The sequence below is a fragment of the Poecilia reticulata genome, chromosome 3 (assembly GCF_904066995.2).
Source record: "Poecilia reticulata chromosome 3, P_reticulata-male-v2, whole genome shotgun sequence".
In the NCBI taxonomy this organism is placed as follows: Eukaryota; Metazoa; Chordata; class Actinopteri; order Cyprinodontiformes; family Poeciliidae; genus Poecilia; species Poecilia reticulata.
Window position 1 is genome coordinate 1,417,903 of NC_088832.1, and position 24,598 is coordinate 1,442,500.

Genomic DNA, 24,598 nt, shown 5'->3' on the forward strand with positions numbered 1-24,598 from the left:
GTAGAAACTGGTCACATTGTCTAATTCATGTCCGCAAGATAAGAATCCACCATCAATTTCGTGGGCTGGAGAGCCCAGTGACTACAAGAACAGACAACGCTTATGTCTGCTAACCTCCCACTGAGGGGAGGGACGAGAGGACAAGAGAGAATGTTTGAGTGAAAAAGATGACAAATGAAACAAGTACAGTGTAGTCTATGGTGCTTCATAAGTACATAGTGGGAGGAAAAAAAAAAAGAAAATAAAAGCAGTCTTAGTTGGCCTTCGCTTCTCTAACATGTACACCAAACTCTACATGTTTGATTTCGGTGTATCCTATTGATGCTCCTGGCCTCCTTTTTTGTCCTGAAGCCTACCTAAAAGCAGTTCAGTGCAATACAAAGGGCTTAGCTTAAATTATCATCATGCAACTACTGTTACCGGGCAGCATACTAATCAGCTTAATGAGATATTATAGGATATTTTGTTGACTAAAGCAGAACCATGGTCATTGCTTCTCAGGGTTTGACCCAAGCAAGCAGCCAGGAATGGTGGGAAAGGCTCCTTATAACTCTCCATTTGGAGAACAGATGGGTCTGCATTTAACCATTGTTGTTCGCTTTTCTTTAATTATTTATCTACTTATGTTACACATGGAAGTAAAACGGTTTCCAGCAGTTGGAGAAAGAAAAAGGAGTAAAAATCTATTAAGGATGTATTTTTGTATTACTAAATGTAGGTGCGTAATTTAACTAGCGTTGTCAATGTGCATTATGATAAAAAAATTTATCTTCACTTAAGATTATTATTTTTTTAAAGTTACAATTGAACTTTATTTTATTAGTCTTAAAACTGAAGAATCTGGTAGATGTAAAACCCAAACTGTGGTGAAAAAAAACAAACAAAAAAATGAGGACAGACACAGCAGCCTTGATATATCCTTAGGAGAGTTGCACCACAAAAGGTTGAGTGAAATTAGGATAAAAATCCTTTGTTCACTTTGAACAACCATTTTTGTTTAAAGTGCTATTGTAAATATCATAATTATTGCATGGAGGAAGCTTCCCAACAATTTAACTCGACTTTTTCAGAAAAGTTAGTGGGTAATTGAACTGATTCTAATAAGATGGGCACTAGTAGCTTAAATACACACTCCTGAATTTGTGAAAGGTGTGTAACAGTAAATATTGTATCCAGTGTGGCTTTACGGTTTGAAAAAAACTATAAATGTAAAGAGAGTATCTCTTTCATTGACAATGGTGGTTTTTGCAAGGTTAGGGTTCCATACATTGAGTCAGGCATGACCCATGGTCGTGTTGTTGGATAACCAGAAATCAACTTTGCATAATATAGTAATATATTTACTGTTTTTATTATCATTACAACTAATTTATTTTCTTCTGTCTGGTCCCACAGGATGGAGGACTCCAGTTTATGTCTTGGTGTATCATCAGCGGTGCCTGACACCGACGCCCATCTCAGTAGTGCAGTTTTAAATGGCCGCTACCCCATCAGTCAAAAGCTTCACCAGCTCACTGCCCAACTAGGACACGCCTTTCCTGACCTGCACCGCCCACAGCAGATTCCTGAGGAGAAGGCTGTCACACCTCTGGATGAGAAGACGCACCACGCAGCCCTGGCCAGTCAACCTATCAGCAGTCAGATGGCCCTGTTAGCCAATCAGCTCAACCGAGACATTGATGCAGGTGCACTAAGTGGGCTAAATGGTCGGGTTGATCTTCAGCAATTTCTCAATGGCCAAAATTTGGGCATCATGTCACAGATGAACGATATCGAAGATGATGCTCGGAAGAATAGAAAGTATCCTTGTCCGCTGTGTGGCAAACGTTTCCGTTTTAACAGCATCCTTTCACTACACATGCGTACACACACAGGCGAGAAGCCATTCAAGTGCCCCTACTGCGACCACAGAGCAGCTCAGAAGGGCAATTTAAAGATCCATCTTCGCACTCATAAACTTGGAAATCTGGGTAAAGGCCGTGGCCGTGTCCGAGAGGAAAACAGGCTGCTTCATGAGCTTGAGGAGAGAGCCATTTTGAGAGATAAGCAGATGAGAGGAAGTGGAAGTCTTCTCCAGACTGCTCAAACACCCCATCTTGTCCTCAACAGCAGCTCCAACACCCATCAGCAGCAAATGCCATCAGCCTGTGGCCCACCTCCACTTTCTGGCCTCGCAACTCCAGACACAGTTTCTCAGCCATCTTCTTCACCGAAGCCAACGAACCAGGATGAACAGTCCGTGAACCCAGCTAACGGTTACCGTTGTACATTCTGCAAAGGAAAATTCAAGAAGCGCGAAGAATTAGACCGCCACATCCGCATTCTCCACAAGCCCTACAAATGTACTCTATGTGAATTTGCTGCCTCCCATGAAGAAGAACTGATAAGTCATGTGGAGAAAGCTCACATCACAGCTGAAACCACACAAGGACAGGGTGCCAGTGGAGCTGGTGGCATGCAAATGGCCACTGAATTTCGATGTGATGTCTGTGGCCAGGTATTCAGCCAAGCGTGGTTTCTTAAGGGTCACATGCGAAAGCACAAGGACTCCTTTGAGCACTGCTGTCAAATCTGTGGCCGTCGCTTTAAGGAGCCCTGGTTTCTAAAGAACCATATGAAGGTTCACCTAAACAAGCTAGCCATTAAGAGCAAGCCACCACAGCCCAGTGAGCAAGACATGGCCGCTGTTAATAGCATGAGCAATCTAGCTCAAGAAGCTCATGCCAATCTCTATTCCCGTTACATCTCATGTCTTCAAGGAGGGTTCCTTTCACCAGACAAACAAGGCCTTAGTGAGCAACACCAGATGTTGGCTAAAGCAGGGATTGCCATGAAGGAAAAGGAAATGTTAGGAAAACTGCTGGGACCAATGGCAGGGGGGATGGCACATGGGCTTGGTGAAAATGAAAAGCGCTCACTCCTTGGTTGTCTCAATCTTGTGCCACCACTCAAGTCCAGTTGCATGGAGCGCCTTCAAGCAGCTGCAAAAGTGGCAGAAATGGATTCTCTCAACAGCTATCAAGCCTGGCAGATCATGGCACGTGGTATGGCCATGGACAGGGCTTTCATGCCCAAGGAGCAGCAGCACCAGCCACATATAACCCCAGGGCAGGAAGATGAGATAAGTGGTGCTGTGGCCCTGGCTTCCTACTCAAAGGACAAACAAGACTATTCCATGATTGCTTCTAGTGATAGCTCCAAGCAGAAGCAGCTCTCTGAGGGCATGCAGGGATCTAAGGCTTCCAGTGGAGCCATGATTCCCATGAAGGAGGATGGCAGAGGCTTTGAAAGTCATCGTGATCTAATCTCTCACCATGGTGGTGCTGAAGCTCCTGGAGGTCTGTCTGGTTTAGGAGCCCCAAACATTGACTACAATCTTTCCACCCTAAAGGAGAAGCCTTCAGAGTGCCCTGACTGTGGCCGCGTCTTCAGAACCTACCATCAAATGATTGTCCACTCCCGAATACATGGCAAAGACAGGAGAGGCCTTGATGAAGCTCTTCATCAAGGTGTAGATGAGCGTCGTGGCTCTGCCAGTGACCCTGAGTCCCAGTCCATCAGCCGCTCCACGACTCCCGGTTCATCCAACGTGACCGAAGAGAGCGGTGCCGGAGGCGGACAGTCCCAGACGGGGAGCATTCAAGATGACAGTCCACATCCCTCATCGCCTTCCTCAGGTAACAGAGCAAAATTCAAGAAACTAGTATTTTTTTTCGCCTATTTCTTTTGTTCCATAATTACTTTGCTGTCCATTGCACAAACAGTAACTATAGTTTTACAAAACCATGGATGAGTTCATTTTTAAATAAATTCAAAAAGAAGTAACAGATACTTCTCAAAAATTAAATGCTTGTTTTCTGGACAAGGATTCTCTTAATGAAGAGTGGTTTAAGATACTGTATACTCATTTACTCAATATAAACATTGTTTTTTACCCACATATATCTAGTTTCAGTTGAAGGCATATGGACAAAGTCAGTTAATATTTTTAAACTATTTTCACCTCAGTTTCCATTAAGCGTTAAATGACTCCAGAGAAAGTGATCCAAGAAAACACCAGGTTTACAACTGCATTCTCATTTGCAGGTTAGTCGTTATGATCCCTGTTGAGCACGGCTAAAGACTAGGAGCATAGGGACAAACTTGTTTTAACCACAGTGATTAACAAATGTCTTTAATAAACACGGTGGAGAATACCCAGCCCCTCCCCTACCCAGCAAACACAGACTGGCCGGGGCTAGATAAGTGTATGTTTAGTAGGATTAGGGGCAGCTCATTGCTAATGATTACACTAGTTTTTAAAGGTAACTTTTGGTTGCTCCTTAGGGCACAATACTGGCATTAAGAATCGTGTGCAGTAATTAGGTCACGGATATGCGATAATCAGCCGGTTTAAGCTAAACAAGACACTAATTAAAGATATACATATAAAGCAGGTCAAAAAAAACTGAATTTCATTTGCAAAAGCAAGAATGTACTCTTGAATCCTTTGAGAAAAAAATAAATATATATAAATATAACTTAGAGTGGCTTAGCTTAAGGCTATAAGGAACTTAATTCCACCAGTGGAGACAAAATTGTTTATTTATTCACAGAGGCATGAAGTCCTTATCATGCCTGTGTAGTGTGATGGGTTTGAACATGGGACAGGCTATGTTTATTTTAATCTAAGAAATAATAACAGACAACCCCCACCCCAATTAGGAATTAATGAAAATGAGAGTGAGATAAAAACCTATTTTCTTTATAGAGACTATTAAACATAACACTTTCTCAACAGGGTGGGGGTGTTGCGGATGTAATTATCTTCTGAATTTTAATGCTGGAAGTTTTTCCCTCTGTATAACCCCCTCCACCCCCATCCTTCCCCTCCTTCCATCTTAGCATCTCCAGCTCTGTCTCTGTTGATTTTGACTTAAGCACCTCAATTCTGATGGGTGCAGCTTGTGGCATTTCAACTGATTTAGAAGCACAAGTAAGCACATAAAACTAAAAAAAAATAAACAAACTGTAAAATAAACCAAGTTGTATTATAGCTTAAAGGTTTGTATTATGTTTGTGCTCAGAGTTTAATTAGAGAACTAAAAGTCATTTAAAAAGAAAATAACCAAGTCAAAACAATAGGTTTACTTTAGCATATATGTCATGCATATATGTGGTTTGTCTACAGCAGTGTTTTTCAACCTTTTTTGAGCCAAGGTACATTGTTTTAATTGAAAAAATAATGAGGCACACCACCAACCAAAAATGTAAACAAAGATACTCTGTAGCCGCCTTTATTACATATATAGTCATTCTTGTCAAAGTGTCTTGAATAGGAATCAAATAAACACAATTTTTTTTTTCATATTTTGCATTTCTTATTTCAAATTGCACTTAACATGTCCACTTCAGAAATACACCTGAACAGTGCCACAACAGTGATGTTAATTCTCGTGTTGTAATGTAAAATGCTCTGTACCTACTGCCATCTAGTGGTAAGAAAATTACATGATTACGCCGCTAGTCACTACTACAGCAAAGACACTCAAAGATGTCATTATTTGCAGATAATTAATTTGTTTTCAAAAAATCTTTTATGACCAATTACCGTATTTTCCGGACTATGAGCGCACCATACCAATACCACACCAATCGTACCTTCAAATTTTTTGAATCCCCCGGGAAACTTACATATATCACTGCACCGGGCTATATCTGCCGCCCTCGGTTTCCACTAAGGACCCAGCAGAGGGCAGCATCCTAATAACTGTTGGATTTATTAAGGACGCAGTTCTCCGTCTCCAAATCCGGTTTTGTTCACGCCGAGTTTACGTGCAGCGGTTTTATTTCCCTCCTGTACTGCCAGATCGATACTCCTCAACTTAGAAGTTGCATCATATGAGTTTGAAAACATTTCTCCGTCGTGCCTGCTGCTAGCATGTGCTTGTTCTAAATAAAAATCAGCGCGTTCTTCTTTGATTTCCAATTTTGACTTCCAATGATTCACTTCCTGCTAAAGAGCCCCCTGGTGGTTGAATAAAAATCCACAGAAAAGCCACATGTTCAAAGTGTAGGAAAAAAGTAGCAGCTTATAGTCCGGAAAATACGGTAGGTGAAATTGGATGATTTCCACAGCACACCTGACGATCAACTCATGGTACACTAGTGTGCCGCGGCACAGTGGTTGAAAAACATTGGTCTACAGTTCATTTGTGTCAGGCTCAATCCAGTCACCTACACTGTTAGTTTGTGCCTCAACTGAGAGGCTGTGGTTGAGTTTTGTAAAACTCAGTGATGTTGATTGGCATCTTTGGCAAGCTGTTACAATTTTTCAACCTTCTCCTTTAAAAGCACACAACTAAAGTGGACTTGTTGTTCCTCACAACCTCTAAAACTCGCTTCACATTTGGAGCTCAGTAACCTTCAAATTAGAAAGTTTAATGTGTGAAAAATACGTGTGGAGAAAGGTGTCATACGGGCGTCTACATTTATGTGTAGTGTGTGCATGAGTTAAAGGGGGTTGTACTCTGTGTGAACATATATATCACTGTCTTGTGCTGTGAACAGGATGTGGTCACTGTACCATTGTCTTTATCTTAATAACTTAGCTCTTGAAGAGAAAAGAAAGAGAAAACGGCTGTTTGATTCTCTCTGACTGGGTGCTTCTTCCTGTGAGTGCATGTGTGCAAGATGGCCTCTGTCTCACCACCTACCCACAGCAATTTTGAGTTAAACTTAAATTATAGTAATCAACAATAACATGTCAACTGTGAACGAAGGTGAACTCTGGCACTTTTGTCTTTGAGATGGAACTTATTTAAGAGCTCTGAGGGAAAACAAAGAGAGAGATGGGTGTAGGGTGGGTGCAGTGGCACAGGAATACACACACACATGCAGACACGCGCACACACGCACGCATGCACACACACATTCACACACACATGCACACACACGTATATATATATATACTGCTCAAAAAAATAAAGGGAACACTTCAGTGTTCACTTAAATGTTAAAGTGTTCCCTTTATTTTTTTGAGCAGTGTATATATATATATATATATATGTGTGTGTGTGTGTATATTTACAAACGCGATGATGCGCCTCAGCCTTTCTATGGGCTCTTTTATGTTTCTTTGCAGTTTGGTCTCAGACTGTCTTACATTTTGTGAGAAATTTATATATATATATATATATATATATATATATATATATATACACTGCTCAAAAAAATAAAGGGAACACTTTAACATTTAAGTGAACACTGAAGTGTTCCCTTTATTTTTTTGAGCAGTATATATACTTTTGTAGATATTAATAAAATTGATTTTGTAGATACTAATAAAATATTTAAATTTCCTTGTCAAGCACAAAAAAACATCCGCACTTTAGTTGCTATTCTGCAAATAGTCACTGAATCTGTTAAAACACTGGCTTTTCCTGCACACACTTAGGGCCTTAAGCAGCAGAAGGCCCCACATTTAGTCCTACAACCTTCCCACTACCCCTAAAGTCAATCGAGTGTTTTTGCTTCTGGCTGCAAAAGAATCTGTACACTCCCTTCTGTCTAGTTCTCTCTGTGGAGAATCCCTCATGTCTACATTTTGTTTTGCGTTTTAACATGGCAGGGATTAGTCTGCATATCCCTGGTCTTACCATGGCTCAAAACAAGCAGGCAAAATGCTTGCTCCATACAAATTCAAATTGGATTTGCCAACTTGACGCCTTAGGTTATAAAGCATGGATATTCATCTAATTGCAACAGCACAATGAGGGTGTAATTACACATGCAGACAAACTGTTACAGTGTAATTACTGTGTCATTGGAAAAGGAATAAAATACTCTCAACAAGATCCAGGCGACTACGAGGGAGACAAACGTCCCTGAGCCACTTATCGTCAGGGGAAGCTTCCACCAAATATACAGACCAAGGATGATTTGGAAGAGTCTCTATCAGTTTACTTTGCTCACATTTTGGTCGAGGCAGATTCACAACCAATCAAAAAAATAAAAACATAAATACAAATTAAAAAAACTTTAAATTGGAGACAGATGTGGGACATCACAGCGTGTTAATTTGACTCCAAGCTTTTCTTTGGATTTTGTTGCATTAATGCCAAAGGGGGAAAAAAAGCACATTATCTTTAATCTCACCACACTCCTGTTGTTCCAGGTCTCTTCCTGCATTCCTACAACTCTGAACCGGATTTAGCTGTTACAGAAAAATCTTGAAATGCTGGATTGCCAACACACATCAACACACTAATGCTGTGTTTCCACTGTGGCTAAAAACAAATCCCTAAAATTAGAAAAGTGTTTCTATATCCTCTACGATGGAAAAGGATGAAACCGATTCTTACAGTCAGAATATATCTGGATAAGGAGAGTACGACATGGAATGTATTTTTTTTCTCCCAGACATTGTTCCATATGACTCATAAAGCTCTGTCCATCCACTGCTTTTATTGTTCATCCATCCAGAGACTCTATAAACTCTATATATATTAGTGAAAGCAATTTTCAAGCAACAAATTTGTTGGATCTCTGATTAGTATATAGAATTTCTTTTTTTCATTTGCATCATTAGTTTTAAAACTTATCACAGGTTTGCTGCACTTCTGGAACACTATTTAGATGTGATGGAATGCTCCTGAACAAAGAGAGGAGAAAAACAGGCTGATAATCCCAATGCAGACAGTTTGTACCCTGGAAACTGATAGCAAGGTGACCAGTGAAGCTTTTGTTTATCCGGCTTCACTACCACCATGAGATGAGTCTTCAAGAAATTCTGTCACATTTTGAGAGTGAAAAATGGCATAAATTGTAAAATGACGACATGCCACAATGAATTTCCACAATCTTCATTCTTGTTGCCACTGACTCTTGATATTTACTTCAGACTGTAAAACATCTAGTTTGGATTTAATTCTTTTAAAAATAAAATTTATGTTAGAAACACATTTTATTATTTTAAAATGCAAAAGCTTCCCCCTGTCAGATCTACGACAATAGAAACAGGTAGAACCTTTCCATACTCTGCTCCCATTTTGTACAAAAAAAACATCCTGCTGACAGATAATATTTAGTCCCATTTATACCCACAAATTCTTACCAAAGACAGTCAGCAGATTTTAGAAAATTACCTCCATCCTCAGCTGTCAAAGAACGTGTGGAACATTTACCTGGCAGGTATGAACTGACGCCACACATCCCGAACTCGACGCCCCCCGTTCCAACCAATTAAGTCTAGTACTAAATGAAAAAATCTCCAGAGCTGTTAATAGATGAAATGACTAACACCTAAAAATTAAAACAAACAGAAAAAAACAAACAAGAAAAAACAAACAAACTTGACATGTGCAATATTTGGTTCATAAAAATAAGGCAAGATTTTTGAGGACTTGTATTTGGGGGGGGGGGGAATAAATCAATTGCCTGCATAAAAAAAAGCCTTTTCTGATGACAAACTGTGATTAAGAATTTGTAATCAATGCGGTGTGATGCAATCTGCTTGACCAGTCTGTATGTTGTGCTTTTTACTCTTCACAATCTTAAGTGAACAAATTATTCAGATTTATTTTCAGAAATAGAATAAATGGTCCATAAATGTCAGATTCCAACCCGATCATTGTTAGAGGTTAGCAGGTCATTTTTACAGTGCTTGTGACCAGAGCGACGAGTGTGTGTTTACATTTTAAAGTGGTTGGAATATTCTAGTTGAAGTATATCAGTTTGATTTTGTTGTTTTTGACAAAAACGGCTGAAAATGAAAGGCTGTCGCCGGGTTCTAATGGCCCAGCTGAATCGGTAAATGTTTCAGGAAATGTTACCAAACTGAAGCAAACCTTTGCTCAGAGGGCAGTCATGTCTGCATGCACGCTGCGATATGTGTGTGTATTAAACTCCAGGGCCTGCCTAACAAATAATGAATAACATCTCTGTTTTTTTTTTTTTTTTTTTTTTCATTTCTTTAGTCTACGGAAATTACTTTGTCTTTGTAACTGACATCTGTTCCTCTCCTGCTTCCCCCCTCGCGCTATTCTTCTTTTCTCTATAATCAGAGAACTCAGTGGTTACAAAACCTGAGCTTTCTACCCCCCACTCATTTGAAGAAGTCTGGCCTGTCATATCTGTATTTTTTATGTGTCACCAAACTTAAATAGACAGTCATTGTGTTACAGGCACATTCATTCCCTGAGCTGTATTTTTGTACAGTAGGTCAGGACTCTGGTGTCTGGTAAATGATAAAAGTTCTATTCAAACGCACTAATTGTCAGTGTGCTGCTCTGATTGACATGTCTTAGATAAATGCAGACTTAGTATTTTTGTACACGCTTGCACAATATAAAAGACCAATTTATTCCTCTGTTCTCTTTTCTCTTTTTCCTTGCACGGTTCATTTGATTTTTTTCTCCTTTTTTTCTTTTCTTTTCTCTTCTTTCCTTTTTTTTGCTCACTGCCTCTCTCCCCTACCCTGTCTCTCTGTCTCTCGGAGTCAATTTGTAAATATTACCCATGTTGGGAATTAGCCCCGGCTTTTTAGATATTTAAAATCTTCAATTGTATTCCAACGAGTGTGTGTTTGATCGAGGGGAGGACTGCGAGACTCGGTCGGCTCCTCGGTATTCCTGGGTGGCTATCACTGGCCTGCCTTGTCCTTATGAAACATTTATCAGCCCGTTTTATGTCTTAATGATCACGTTAGGATTCCCCCGCTTGGTTATAAATTCAGTACAGAAAAAAGAAAAATGGACTGTTCAGACAGTGAAAAAGAAACGGCGACATTAAAGGAACAGAAAATTAGACAATACAGAAAATAAGAGAGGGGGCAGGAGGGTGACAGGGCATCACATTCCTGGGAAAACAGCCTTATCCACTCACTTCAACTCAAACTGTTTGGAAACTCACGTTTTTCCCTCGGAATAAGCACGCGCACGCACACCTCCCCCTTCGTCATCTGTCTTCCCCATTTCTGTTTTATGTTTTTATAATTAAAACATAATATTTATCTTTCCACAACAGAAGGCTGCCTTACACTGTCAGGTAGACTGTTTGCATATTAATATTCTTAATACATCAGCAAGCTATCTTCTCAGGTGTCATGCTGAAACCGAGCTGCAAGAAGAGACGAGAAGCTGACTCACAAACACAGCTCCTCCTGGAGTTTAGAAGCAGTTCTGGGTCAATTCATCCCGCCGGTGTCAACCGTCCCGTTGCCACTTCCTTCTATTTTGTACACACAAACAAAGTACCTGTTTTCCTCACCATTCATTATCAATGCATTTCTTCTGTTAAATCAGTTACATGTCTGTAACTCTGGGCTCAGAGGTTCCGGATTCGTTGAAGAGGGAATGATGGCAACAGTTCTGATCTCCTCTGGGACCTGCAGACCCTCTGAAAATACGACCAATCAAAATAACTCTAAATGACAACCAGCCTGGCCAATTTCGTTCGATTTTCATTTTCCTTCAGGTCACCATATGGAATTTCTCCCAATGAGCTCTATTTCTTAAAATAAATTTCAACCGGGCCAGTCAGGGAACAAAAGGAGAAGTTGTGAATGATGACATCATAGTTCAGTGTTGTTTTATAATTGTAGTCTCCCTGTAGTTGTAGCTTAGCCATATTAGCAGAGGAAGTGAACAGAGCTGTTCAGTCTGCAGTGGCTTCTCTTCCAAATATTGAACAATTAACGTTGAATCAAGAGGAATGTTAAAGACATTTTGTTGAAATTTCTATTTTCTTCATGAGGGAGCTGGTGCATTACATTCATCACGACCAAACATTAGTGATTTGGTAAAATCAGATCCAGTCGCTTCAAAGTTCAACAGAGTCCATGACTCCATGTAGCGATTGTTTCTCCGTAGCCGAGGGTCCAGACTCTGAATAAAGCAAAGTATGGAACAAGGGGCCATTTTTACCAGGCTACATCTAGCTGACATTATTTATTAGTTATGTCCTTATACATACTTATTAGCAGTGTGAAGCGTACAACTGGCAGGTTCAAAGTGTCCCGCAGTACATGGCACCGTTTGGTACCTGAAGAAGTTGGATGCAACAATAACTGCAATGGTACAAAACAGGGCAAATGACCAACAGCGTTTAAAACTAAATAAGACACGTAAAAAAAAAACAGCTACATGACACAAAGGAATGGTTGGTTTTAATGACCCACTAGTAGATGGCAGCGTTTTGTACGCAAAAAGTTTGGTTGACGACATTAACTGCAACTGCATCAAATAGATAGCAAATATCCAAATAACCAGACTGATAAAAAGCAGTCGACATCAAGACAAAGAGATAAATTAACATCACAGTCACAGCTTGTGCTATTGACTGAGCGTGTTTGCCCAGCCTAAACATCGAGATGCACATACAAATCCAGAGATCCAGACTAAATAAGTGTTTTGCCGCTCTTTCAGTCCACAAAAACCCGGCAAAGCTCGGTGGTGGTTGGAAAACTTTCTGTTCTTTGATTGTTTATGTGTGTGCTTAACAGAGGGTCAAAGGGACGGAGGGGAGGGCAGAGCTGCGTGAGCGCGAGTGCCAAGTTCCTTTTCTCTCCGTCTGGTGACAGCTGTCTGACTCCATCAATGTGGGATTCCTGTGAAATGAGGCAGGGCTCTCAGTCAAGGAATGCAAATGATGGCACTGGTTGGCGGAGCGGGCGGCGGTATTGAGGCACAGAGTTGGGTGGGTGGGTGGAGGGCGAGGGGACCTTTGTTTGAACAAGTCAACTTGGGGCACAACTGGGTTTCCTCCTGTGTGCAGAAGAGCAGAACAATACGCTGACCTTTGCCTTGTGAAAAATGGAGGACCTAGCATGTGATATGATGAGTGCGAGAGCGCCCACTTTCGCCTCTTCTCGTCTTGTCCACTTTTTCTTCTCTTCCCCTTTTTTCACTCCTTCACTTTATCATTCTTTTACTCCCCCATGCCCCACCTCCACCCCCAACCCCATCCGTCGCTTCCCCTCCCTCCCCTCTTAACCCCCATTGACAGGTCACATAATAAGCCTTTTGTGTCAACATCAGGGAGTTGACATGACAGCAGAAAGCTACATGAAAAATTAGCTGTTTCCTTAGCTGTAGCTATCTCCGCATCACAGCAGAAGAACAGACACGGAGCGAGGGAGAAGTGGGGGAGAAAGAAGAACGGGAAATGGAGAAGGAGAGGAGAAGGCAAAAGAAAAAAATAGAAGAGGAATTAAGTCCAGGGATTAAGATCTCTGAGCTTTCGTTTTTTTTTTTTTTTTTCCTTTCCCTCTCTCCCCCTGCCACATTCCAATTGTTCTTAAAATATTTGGCAATGTCAATTAGTAAGTGAGCAGAGCTAGCTGATGAACACAATTTTCCAGGCGACTGAGCACCCTATTGTTGTGGAGCGAACAGCAGATTTCTGAGGTCATTATCATTCCCTGTTAGCCGTGCCCAGCTGCTCTCCTCTTGGCTCCAGCCAAACTCTGCTCTTCTCTGTCTTTCCCCCCCCCCCCCTCACTCTTTATTTTTTTCATCTCTAACCTCCTTACCCCGTCCCCATCTTTTTTTTGCCTTCTCTCCTTCTTCGTCTTCAGGCCTCGTCTTTCCAGCGCCATGTTCAGTGGGTTTAAAGCTGGTCCGGAGACGGTAGCAACAGGGGGTCTTTATCTAAACGAGAGAGAGAGAGAGAAAGAGAGAGAGAGAGAGAGAGAGAGAGAGAGAGAGAGAGAGAGAGAGAGAGAGAGAGAGAGATATCAAGGGGGAGAAATAGGGGGTGGGGGGGTGCAACATTGTGAGGATTCAGTGCAGGACAGAATTAGGGAGGGAAGTGCTGGGAGAGGGTCAGACAGGGGCTGGTTTGAGATTCTCACTGTATGTAAAATGGCCATGGTTTATGGTTTTAGGCTAGTCTCTAGCCTGGCCATGCCTCCCTGCACTATTTTACTCAACTCTCATCTACCTTCAGTTCTCGATCTGGGATTTCTGCCACTGAGTTTGATTTCATTAGATGAACTTCAACATAAAAAGGAGTTGTGAACGATGACGTCAATTTTCTGCACTTCTTTAAAATTAGAAGTTTGCCTCATGATTTTGGTTTGGCAACTGCAACAGAGGAAGTGAACAAAGCCATTCAGTCGGAGCAAGCGGACTGTTTATGACACTTTGTTACTGATGAAGAGGTCGTTTGGCTTCGGACTTCTCTCTTCACAGTGATGGACAGACACGGAGGTTCCAGTTAGCTTAGTAGCGTAGCTTCCTTCACAGTCCAGCTGGTGAATTCTATACGTCACAGCCAAATGTTAGTGATCAGGTAAAATCTGACATCTAACACATAGAAATAAAAACAAAGTTATTCTTTACCACCAAGTGTTGTGTGCATTAATAACATTTAGGGCTATTTGTGATTTAGAAGCACAGTTAAAGAAAAATAGACTTGAGTTTGTTAAGCCTTAATGAACAAAAAATCATTTTCTGCACCATTAAATATAAAAATAATTAATTCATTTCTATCAATTGTATTTATTTATTGTATTTATTTAATTTAATTTAATATGATTTTATGAAATACAAATAACAATAGTTGTTGACCTGAAAGCAGAGCATAATTTTTACCAAGCAAAGAACAGTTCTGACTAAACTGGAGCGATTCCTACCATTAACTGTTAAAAGGAATCCAATCGCTAATGAACGACACAGCAGCTATTAATTAGCTTCCTCTGATCATACAATATTCCAGGAGTTGTTTTCTTTCCACTGGTATCTGAAGCTTTTTTTTGGAGTAACCCAGTTTTAAGCAAGTTTTCCATCATTATTTTTAACACAATGCTTTGGTAAGCTAGCTGTAGTGTTGCACGTTGAGATTAGGTCACGGCAAATAACAGTCGTTTACATGCAGTACCTCGCAGACCACTAGGGGTCCGGGTACCACAGTTTGAGAAAGACTGCTCTAGATGAAGCAAAACATAGAACAAAGGGCTGGTTTCATCTTGGTAGATAACCACTCGAACAAAAAAAATAAAGAATAAAAAAATTGACTGTAAAACCTGCTGGTGAAACAACACTACGTTGATTGTTGCAGGAATTCTAAGATTGCGAAGTAAATTTGGTCTTAGTATGTGAATATGAAATGGTTTAATGGGTATGAAAAGGAAGAAGCATAGAACAAAATGGAAACACTAGTACCAAACTGTAGGTATGAATTGGTCAACTGACCTTTTTGGTCACTCGCATACTTTCTCTAGCATCCCATTCAAACTCTCATTTCAAAAACAGCCTTAGCTTTACCTACGCTACTCAAAGTGTTGTTTTCTTTTACAAGCTAGTCGACCAGCAAAATCTAATCTAACTGGAACAAGTTCTATTTTTTTAATTCTGTGAAATGTTGTGTCTACTGTAGTATCTTACCCTCTTGAGTGTATTTAATTTAAAGAGATGGCTTAGTAATCACTGAGACTTTCACAGTCGGGACTGTAGCATGAGGAATGAGATTTTACTGGGAAATTCTCTTAGCTCTGGCCTTTATTAAAGCAGGGACATTACTCGCCAGGAGAATATTAATTGAAACACATGTTACAGTTCTTATTTTTTGACATTAAAAGCAAATCTCGTGTGTACATATTCCCGTATATTAGAGTTCAATGAACACTTTTCAGTTGAGATCTAGGATTAAAAAGAAGAAACACCTGCCTGCTGTTGCTATTTTATTCAAAGGAATCTGGCTCGCTTTCATACTGCACAAAGCATCCAGGTATCTGCATCTAAACATCCAAAGGCGTCTTTCTCTTGTTGTTGTTTTTTTTTGTTTAAGAAATGATGAAAGACTCTTTTGTAGAAAAGAACAAAAAAGGGAAAAAAACAAGATATAGAGGAAGAAAATCTCTGATATTTTCCTATTGTACTTTCCAGCTGCATGTCCCAATGCTTTTTTCCAGAAGGCGATTTCTCCTCCTCCTCCTCATCCTCCTGTTTTCTCTGTCCCATCGTAGCCTCCAATTACCTTAACCACCACCCAACCAGCTGCAAGGGTCCGCTTTTCTTAACTCACGTTACACCTTTCAAACATCAGATATAAAGATCGTGGAAGGAGAGCAATCTATTTTTCTTTTTCAGTTATTTGTAATTATTTTATCCAGTATTCCTGTATGGGATAAACAAGTGTTCAAGTAAAATATCTATTAAAAGAGCAGTTCTACTGGAATCCAAGAAAATAACAGCAGAATCTATTGAAGTTCATTTGGTCTGAGGTCACTTCCTGTTATCATGTCTCTCATCCAACATGTGGAGAGTTTGTCCGTGTTGAGCATTGGTTGGTAGAAGGTGCCTGGCTTCTTTTTAAAGAGAAGAAGGTAGAAAAGGAGAAGACGAAGAAGAAAGACAGAGAGAGGAAGAGAGAGAGAACAAGTGAGTGAAAAAGGAGTGAGCGGCATCAAAGCGTTGCTCTCAGCTGCAGCTGCCAAGCTTCCTCGTCCCCAGTTAGCAGCCATCCAGCTGTCAGGCTGCGCGAAGAGGAAGAGAGGGGGGAAATCTCTCACCAGCCATATGGTCCCCAGTTCTGTCAGAGACACTCCACGCTCTGTGGGCAAATGGCAAACTCGTATATCTAATCAACACTCTTAATATCCAGACCTGAGACCAGCAATATTTTCAGCCTCGTCCCTCAACAGCACGGCCAAAAGGAACTATGTGGGAAATGACCAAACTCTTAGGATATGTTGTGTTTGGGACACAATAATCTGATGAAGTTAGTAACCTGTGCACAGTGATGGAGTTGTTTCTGTTCTAAAACAACCAGCACCTCTCCTTTGGTAAGGGTCAGAGTTTAACATTTCTGCTTTGTCAGCAACACCAGAACCATCTGAATGCAGAGAAAACGATCCTTTAGGGTTACGCTGAATCGATAAATATCGATTCAAGACTCAACCACAATTCAATCCGATATAGTTTGTTTTGATACAACAGAACAAATTCTGTTTCCTCAAAATGAACCAATAAATGAGGGGAAAGCAAGAGACTGATTATTATCAGTAACTAAACTTGCTTTCACGTATTACAATTCCAGTAGAATGATGAATATGAGAATCCTGCTGTCGAACACGTGCATAAGTTTAAGGGTGCTCCTTCTGCATGCCACAATTTGAACTTTGTGACTTTAAATCAATTGTTTGATATTATTCATGGCACTGCACACTGGCTGTTAATGTGTAGAACCCACTTGGTGTATGTACCTCCTTCCGGAATACTGGTTAAAGCACATTAACCAGTATGTGGTACCCTGTTTACCATTAACAGGGTAAAGTAACCCGAGTTAGACTGAAGTATTTGAAAACAGACATTCATTCTGTTCTTCTAGCTTATTTCCAGCAGTTCTCTTCCCAAACAGTCAAAGTCACCACTGACAAAAGTTTAATGGGAGTTTATTCACAAACATAGTTTTCATCTGATTTATTACCAATGCAGACATTTAAAAGCTGCTGCAATAAACTCACAGTCCACATGTGGATGCCTGTAAATAAGTAGAGAAAGGTTCATTAATAATTATTTGTTGGAGTAACAACAAGTAGATACACTTTTGGAAGCCATTTAGATTGTTTTAATTTTTTTTTATTTCCCCCCCCCCAAAAAAAAAGAAATAAAGAAAACGACTAGCAAATAAAAGTTCCTTTAAAGTTGTACACTGTGCAGTCGTATTCACAGTGTCAGTTAGCATTTTCAAAGGACTGCTTGGATGTAGTATTTGGTAGGCTGTAATACTTTAAGTGCCATGCATTCACACTCTGCATGCCAGTTGCATGTCTGGCCAGTTGGATGGACTCTCACAGCCCTTGATTGACTGATTGCAGACGCTTGTACTTAACGTCAAACACCAATGGAGATGACTGAATGGTTTACACAGGAGTCTGTTTGCCATCAAAATAAAGTTCCACTACTCACTCTTTAACTTGATAAAGATTTTAGTGACCCGGATGGTAAACTTCTCTGCTTTGTAAGCAACACCAGAAACAGAGTGGGACAGGAGTCAGAGAAATGTGGTTTAATTTCCAGTCACATCGTCTTTCCAATGTACAAGAACAGTGTGGCTGTTGCAGACTTTCCTAAAGCTGTGCAGCCATGCTTTGATTCAATTGTTGAAGAATTTCTGCATGACTTTATTTTAAAAGCTGCTGTCTCAGTGTCACATCTTGCCATGCATTAAACAGGAGGAAATAAAGCCGATTTTGTGGAATCAACATTTTACAACATTTTTTTGAAGTTTGTGTCTCATTTTGAATAGTGCATACACACTGGGGTCAGTGGTGTGGAATTCACAGTATTCTGCTTAGTCCTGATAATGTGCATTGCTTTCTTAGTCTCTTCATTATCATCACTTTAAACGATCAACTGCTCATCTGAAAATTACATTTCAAAGCTCAGTGATTGACACCAAGTGATCATTATTTTCTGAACAAATTAGACATTGAATGATGCTGCCAGTATCACTTTCTCCTTCAAACCTCTTATATTCTGGGGTGATTAAAACATCTGCATACAGCAGTATTTGACAAAGTAATATTATTACAGAATCCATTGTGTAGATTCTATAGAGGTGGTTTACATGTGTGTGATAGCCAATACATTTTACAACATAATTTTCCAAAAGCAAAACATGAAGTGGCTGCTTGGCATGCTGGATAAATCAAATTGTGTACAATAAAATGTCAAACGCATTGAAAAACAATTGAGGAGCTTATTTTTCATTGTTTTCACATCTCCCTTTACTGTTAAAATGGAGAAAAAAATAAAGCGAAAAAAAAATCAGAAATCTTGACAAAGAAAAATACAGTATGACACAATGCACTTCCTTCACCAAACAACAGTGGCAGACATTTCTCAGCTCTTCTCTCAGCTGAGACAGGAATATGTGCAATGGATTGCCTTGAATCCCCTCCTCCCCTCTCACCTCCTCTTTTAGAGGAGTAGAATCTGTTAGCTTTAAAAAAGTTTAGCCCTAGAGAAAATGGGCTTGAATGTGGCTTTGTGTTGTATCTGTTAGCTGGATGCTACACCTGCTCATCTAATCCTGGCAGACCTCTGCCTCTTGTCTCTCCGGCTGCAGAGTAACATGTGCCTTATGGCACCGCCTGCCACACTGAATCATGAGGAGGTTTTTGGGGTATTATAGTGACACTGGTGGGTAAAGCTTGGAAACAACCATCACTCCCCCTTTTTGGGGTAAAATGTGAAGCTCTCCCTAGTTTATTCCTTTTTATTTTTTGCTTTATTACAAGCAGACAGCTAATGGAACACATGTTGGAGGGTCGGGCACACCAGCATTGACGAAGATGGAGACAATCGTGATGAATGAGAAGATAAAAATGAAAGAGATTGAAATAAAAATGAGGAGATGAGGTTTGGGGGTAACTGCAGTGAGAGGGGACTGGGGGAGTGGGTATGAGGATGATCCAAGCTTCACAAATCTTTGCTCAACCCAACAACCTGAAGCAGAGGCCATTAAAAGCAGCGAGAGCCGGGTGAGATATCAGCCGAGATGGATACGGTGGCAGCAGTGGTTTGGAGGGATGGTAACTTTAATGGCCCCACTGGGTTTTTAATGAGTGTTGTGCCCCAAACAAAATGAGCTAATTAGTGTTATCATCCATATATCAGACCCTACACTCACCCATGCATTCCCAGGCGAACACATACACACTCTGTGGTAGGGAGCACAAACAGTTCAGGGCTCCTTGCTGCATCTTTTACTTGTTAGTTTTCAGTATATACACTCCGTAATGTGCAGGTTCCCTCAAACGCTGCTTCACTGTGATCCTTTTGATTGTCCACTTGTGCGGCCATTAAGATGGGTCTTTCCAGCCCCGTGAGTGAAGTGATTATTTCTGCAACAGTTTAAGATCAGGTTAATAATGCCATAAACAGGTAGTTGAGGAAACAATTGAAATGGGCGTTTTGACTCAGGCTTCTGCTACCTGAGCGTAAGCCTCTTGTTTGTCACGCCATCGCCTCTGGTTGACCATGCTGCCCCATCAGCCCCCACTTTATTTCTGTGGCACTAAGCCTATTATAAAATCAATAAACAATTGAGCTTTTTTTCCCCAGTCCTTTTAAATCTTTTTTCTCCTCTATATATCTTCGGAGATGAAGGAGAAGCATGCAGGCGACTACGTGAACACGAGGGGAAGAAAGGGGAAAGGAAAAGAAAACCGGCTCAATAAGCCCCTCTGTTCCCTCCAGCATTGTGTCCTTTTCCAGGACTGAGCTTCTTAAACCTGTTTTTGACTCGCGTATTTAGCACTTAAACACAGTCATGGGAAATTGTGCTTTAACTGTGAGGGAGCGTGGATTGGTTTAACCCAATCAGACTCTGCAAAACCCTGCTTGGTTTGTGCTTTGGGCCCCATGTTGGGATTTCATCTGTTTTTTGCCTCTTTATATCACTTCTTTGCTTGCATTGTAAAATAAAGCTCATGGGAGTGATTTAGGGACTTTTAATTGTCATCGTCTTGAAATGTAATAACCCTCGAGTTGATAAAAATCAACAAACACCAGCTCTGATTGCACATTTTTAAATGAGGCATCAAAAAATTTTTGGCATTTACAAATTTTAATTCCCTCTGTCAGTTTCTGCGCGTGTTTCCATCTCCGCTGTTTGGCAGGAGGGGCGGATAGGGGTGTGTGTGTGTGTGTGGCGGGGGTGACAGTACAAACTTCTTTTTATTTCTGCAGTCACACAGAAGTTGGAAATTAGAGTGTCTGTAGTGAGGCCTACCCCATTTTCCAATCTCTGTTTCAACTTCTCACTTTGTTTACTCTTCTTGGAGTGCAGATACAGTAATTATCAGTGATCAAAAAACAGCGCAGGTTCTTGCGCTGATGCTTTTGATGTGTGCATGACAGTGTGTGTCGCCACATCATTAGTCATAGAAAACAAGCAATTTGCCAGAAATGAGCCTTTGCCTAGCACTCGACGGTTAATCCGTTGTAGACAGGATGCATTATATTCCACAGAGAGTGAGTAAAAGTAATTATCTATATAACAGCTGCGGATGATGACACGCTGTCACGTCGGCCGTTAAGATAAGGCAGAGCAATTTTCGTTCCGCTCGTTTGGGGTTTCTTTAGGAGGCGGGCTCCTCCCCCCACCATGTCTGCCGCAGACTGTCCAGTGGCCGGAATCTTTGACTGCAACAGATTTTAACAAGCTGTTGATTGTGTCATCTTGGATTTTCTTCTTCATGGCTCACCCTCCTTTGAACATGTCTGTTATTGGCTGACCCTTTGTTAAACTGAGCTATCACTGGCCAGCCACCCCACCCTCCGTCTCAAGCCATGCCTCTGTTGGATGAGTTCTCGGAGGCCCTTGTCAGGATGGTCTGAATTAGAAAAGATGTCGGCCGTTGTGGTCAACCGTCCACGCTTCCTCCCAAACCCCCTGTTTGGTCTTTGGAGATGGAGCCCCGCGACGTGCCCAGTGTGTGCGGAGCATTTGGCCGGCTCACTTGCTATTCCCAGGGTTTGTACCCCACAGAGACCCTGTGTGGGCTGCTGGTGCTGACTGTGCTTCAGGCACATGTGTGTGGCCATGTGTGTCACATCCCCCCCTTGTCATTCCAACAGACGGGAAGGCTGTATCATGCTATCGTCCTGTCACACTTGGATGATGCTTCTTTGCCTCCAAATTTGACAGTGACTCGCCTTAGTGACAGTTGCCACCAGAACCAGCCTTCTTATCCACCTGGTTCAAAAGGTCTGTGTACTGGAGATTGGCAGGCGTTTCATTTTCTCTCTCCCGCCGCTGTTGTCCGCCACCATCAATTTCACCGGCCAGCTCATGTTTCTATCTGTTGTGACATGCAAACCATTCCCTTTCACATGGTGATATCTCTGTGCGTGTAGCCGTCCCTGTGCGGACAGCAGGCGAGCCCTGGCTCTGTTTGCAGGGCCTCTTGTCACCGGATCAGAACAATATTCAGCAGACGAACGACTGAGGAAGAAAGCCTGACTGTGTATCATCCATAGTCCCTGTGTTTTCCTCCTTCTTTCGCTTATTTCCACTGGGACGAACACTGACCTCATTTGTGAGGACAATAACCCCCTTGACTTTGGGGATTAAGACATGAAACCTTTGTGGATTAATTAGGTTCAGAGCTGAATTCATTTTGTCGCCCTGGAAAGCAAAGACGGAAAGAAGAAAACGGAGCATATAGGCTTTAGGCTTAAATATGAATGTGCAATTTGTCCAGATAGATATATTAAACACACACATTTAAATCCTTTAAAAGAATGGCACTGCGTCGGTTTACTGAGCCAGGAATTAGTGTGGCAAGTAAATAACAGTAAGACGGGCTAGCAAAGAACAGCAAGCATTAGAGAGTGTTATATGTCAGCGCTGACTTCAGTCTAGGGCTTTTTGAGCGTGGAGGCAGCGTTAGCCCATTCAGCTTAACTCCTTGGCAAGGTTGCAAATGCAAATATGGCTTGCTGGACTATCTGCAATCCACAATGGGCTGGAGCCTGAATCTGCACATTCATGCCCCTAGATCTACTCTTAAGCTTGTCACACATAATGTAGCAAGTAGCAGTCCTGACAATGCCGCAGGAATCACATTATCTCAGTTGTCTTGGTAACAAAGGAAAGTGTTTGTTTTCCAAGATGCAGTGCAATTGCAATTTAGACGGTTTACACCTATTGTGTGTGCGTGTTTTTTTTTTTTGTTTGTTTTTTTTTTTTCAGTCAAGAGCATATGTTTGGATGTATCTTTAGCGTGTGAAAGGGGCTGTTTGTTAGATGTTTTGTTTAGTAAATAACAAAGGTGTTTGTTTCACCCAAGCCTGAACAGAAAATGTGTTAAAGTATTTTTCATGTCGTTTTGTGGTTGTTGTAAATAAAAGCGACTGTTATCTTATTAGAGTAACACGTTTTTAATGCGACAGCCCCAGGTATGGAACCCGTATGGACTGGGTGTGGAACATGTGTTTGGTGAAACACCTCCCTCACTTTCATCTACAGCTCCTCTAATGAACCTTTGTACTGTCATTTCAACCTAATCACTTGAAATGAGCCCGTATATGCGCGTTTTTATCTCAATACATCCACAGGAAACCTTGCTAATAAGTCTGGTGGTAGGATCGCTAGGTCAGTCCATTATTTGACCACAATGTTTTTGTCTTAAGAAATGTTAAAAGTTGACGGGAAATTAAAAAAAAATATTTTGCTAAGATAAATGTTTATTATCAGAAGGTATTATTAACACATATGCACTAACAAACAAGGCAAACACCTAGAAATACATTTAAAAATACAAAATATACATTTCTTGCACATCAGTTAAATTTTAATTAATCAGCGAGTAGATTTCAAAACAATCTAAATAAATGTAACCAAAATGGACAATGATGAGTAAGAGTAAATATGTTTAACTAAGCGTTATATATAAAATATATAAACAATAGTTTTTGTTTAAACAATAATTCCTTTTGATTACACATACACCACCTACAGAAAGACTGGTTTATTTAGAGCACTTCTTTTTTGTTTGTTTTTTAACTTGTACTATGCCATAGCTTATGTTTTAGGGTTCTTCTTGTAATGTACCGGTGGTTTAAAATGCCATGAAATCTAGTGATTGAGCACTAATGATACAGCCACTTGATGATAAGAAATGCATAAAATTCCTCCACATATTATTTACACTACCAATAATGCGATTGTATGTTATTTATGTGACCGCGTGGTGAGGTTCACAGTGCAGTTGCATCACAAAAACAGCACATTCTGTTGTTGTTGTGAATTAGCTATGGATGTAAAGACTATTATGCAGGCATCAGATTGTCTTGGTCTATTTTTCTTGTATCTTTCCCTATTAAAAAAATAAATATTTTTGGATTAGGACAATGCGTCAATTTGCATATTTTTGATACTAATTACTTATCAGACTTTTTTTCATCTAACTCCTAACATTAACAACATTAACAACGTTGGTGACATGTGATCCCCACAGTGTGTGGACAGTGTGATGCAGCTCTAGGTCATTGCTATATCACTCTGCAGGTAGAACAAAAGGGTAAATTTGGACTTGCAATCTTCTATAAAAGCTGGGATTTGCGGAGTGAATGTCCTCTCAGCCAGTACCACCCGAGATGCAGATCTTTGTGGCTCCTCCAGCATTAGCATGCGCACACATATGTGTTATGTGCATGTGTGTATATACCACAGTGATTAAATGTTTCTGCCCATAATAATGTTGTTATAGCCAGTCAAGGTCTCTTATACACATGGAGGGTTACATCGGAGAACACGTTTTGCTAGAGCACACACTTTATTCCACTTCCCACAGACTTTAAACTAAGTTAACATTTCAAAGAAATGCACAAACCAAACGCTAAGGAGCACCACAGGCTCCATTGTAGCCATGTTTAACCACTCGGGCTCCATTTGGCTGCCAGCGCTCCGTGTCTCCCCCTCTTGAGAACACAGTTTATCCTGGGTTTTCACAGACTCACATTTTTTCCCCATGGTCCTCCCAATTCAGCCCATCCTCTGTCTTAAGACACGGAGCTAAGTCGGGGCTAAGCCACAAGCCCCCCTCATGGGAGGACGGATCGACCAAATGCCACCTCTCCTGGCAGTGCTCACAGGTGAGGTG

At 40.9% G+C, this 24,598-nt stretch overlaps 1 protein-coding gene across 10 annotated transcripts in view; it reads left to right on the forward strand.

Annotated features, from left to right (window-relative positions):
- Positions 1-24,598, forward strand: part of znf536 (zinc finger protein 536) — a 233,865-nt gene that overhangs the window by 126,730 nt on the left and 82,537 nt on the right. For 9 of the 10 annotated variants that reach the window (XM_081604909.1, XM_081604912.1, XM_008404913.3 and 6 more), the window contains one exon: positions 1,396-3,677. In XM_081604909.1, the coding sequence (XP_081461035.1) occupies positions 1,397-3,677 (2,281 nt within the window). In that variant the 5' untranslated portion in view covers position 1,396. The remainder of the gene's footprint in view (positions 1-1,395; positions 3,678-24,598) is intronic. The other variant, XM_081604910.1, reaches the window with a different exon arrangement.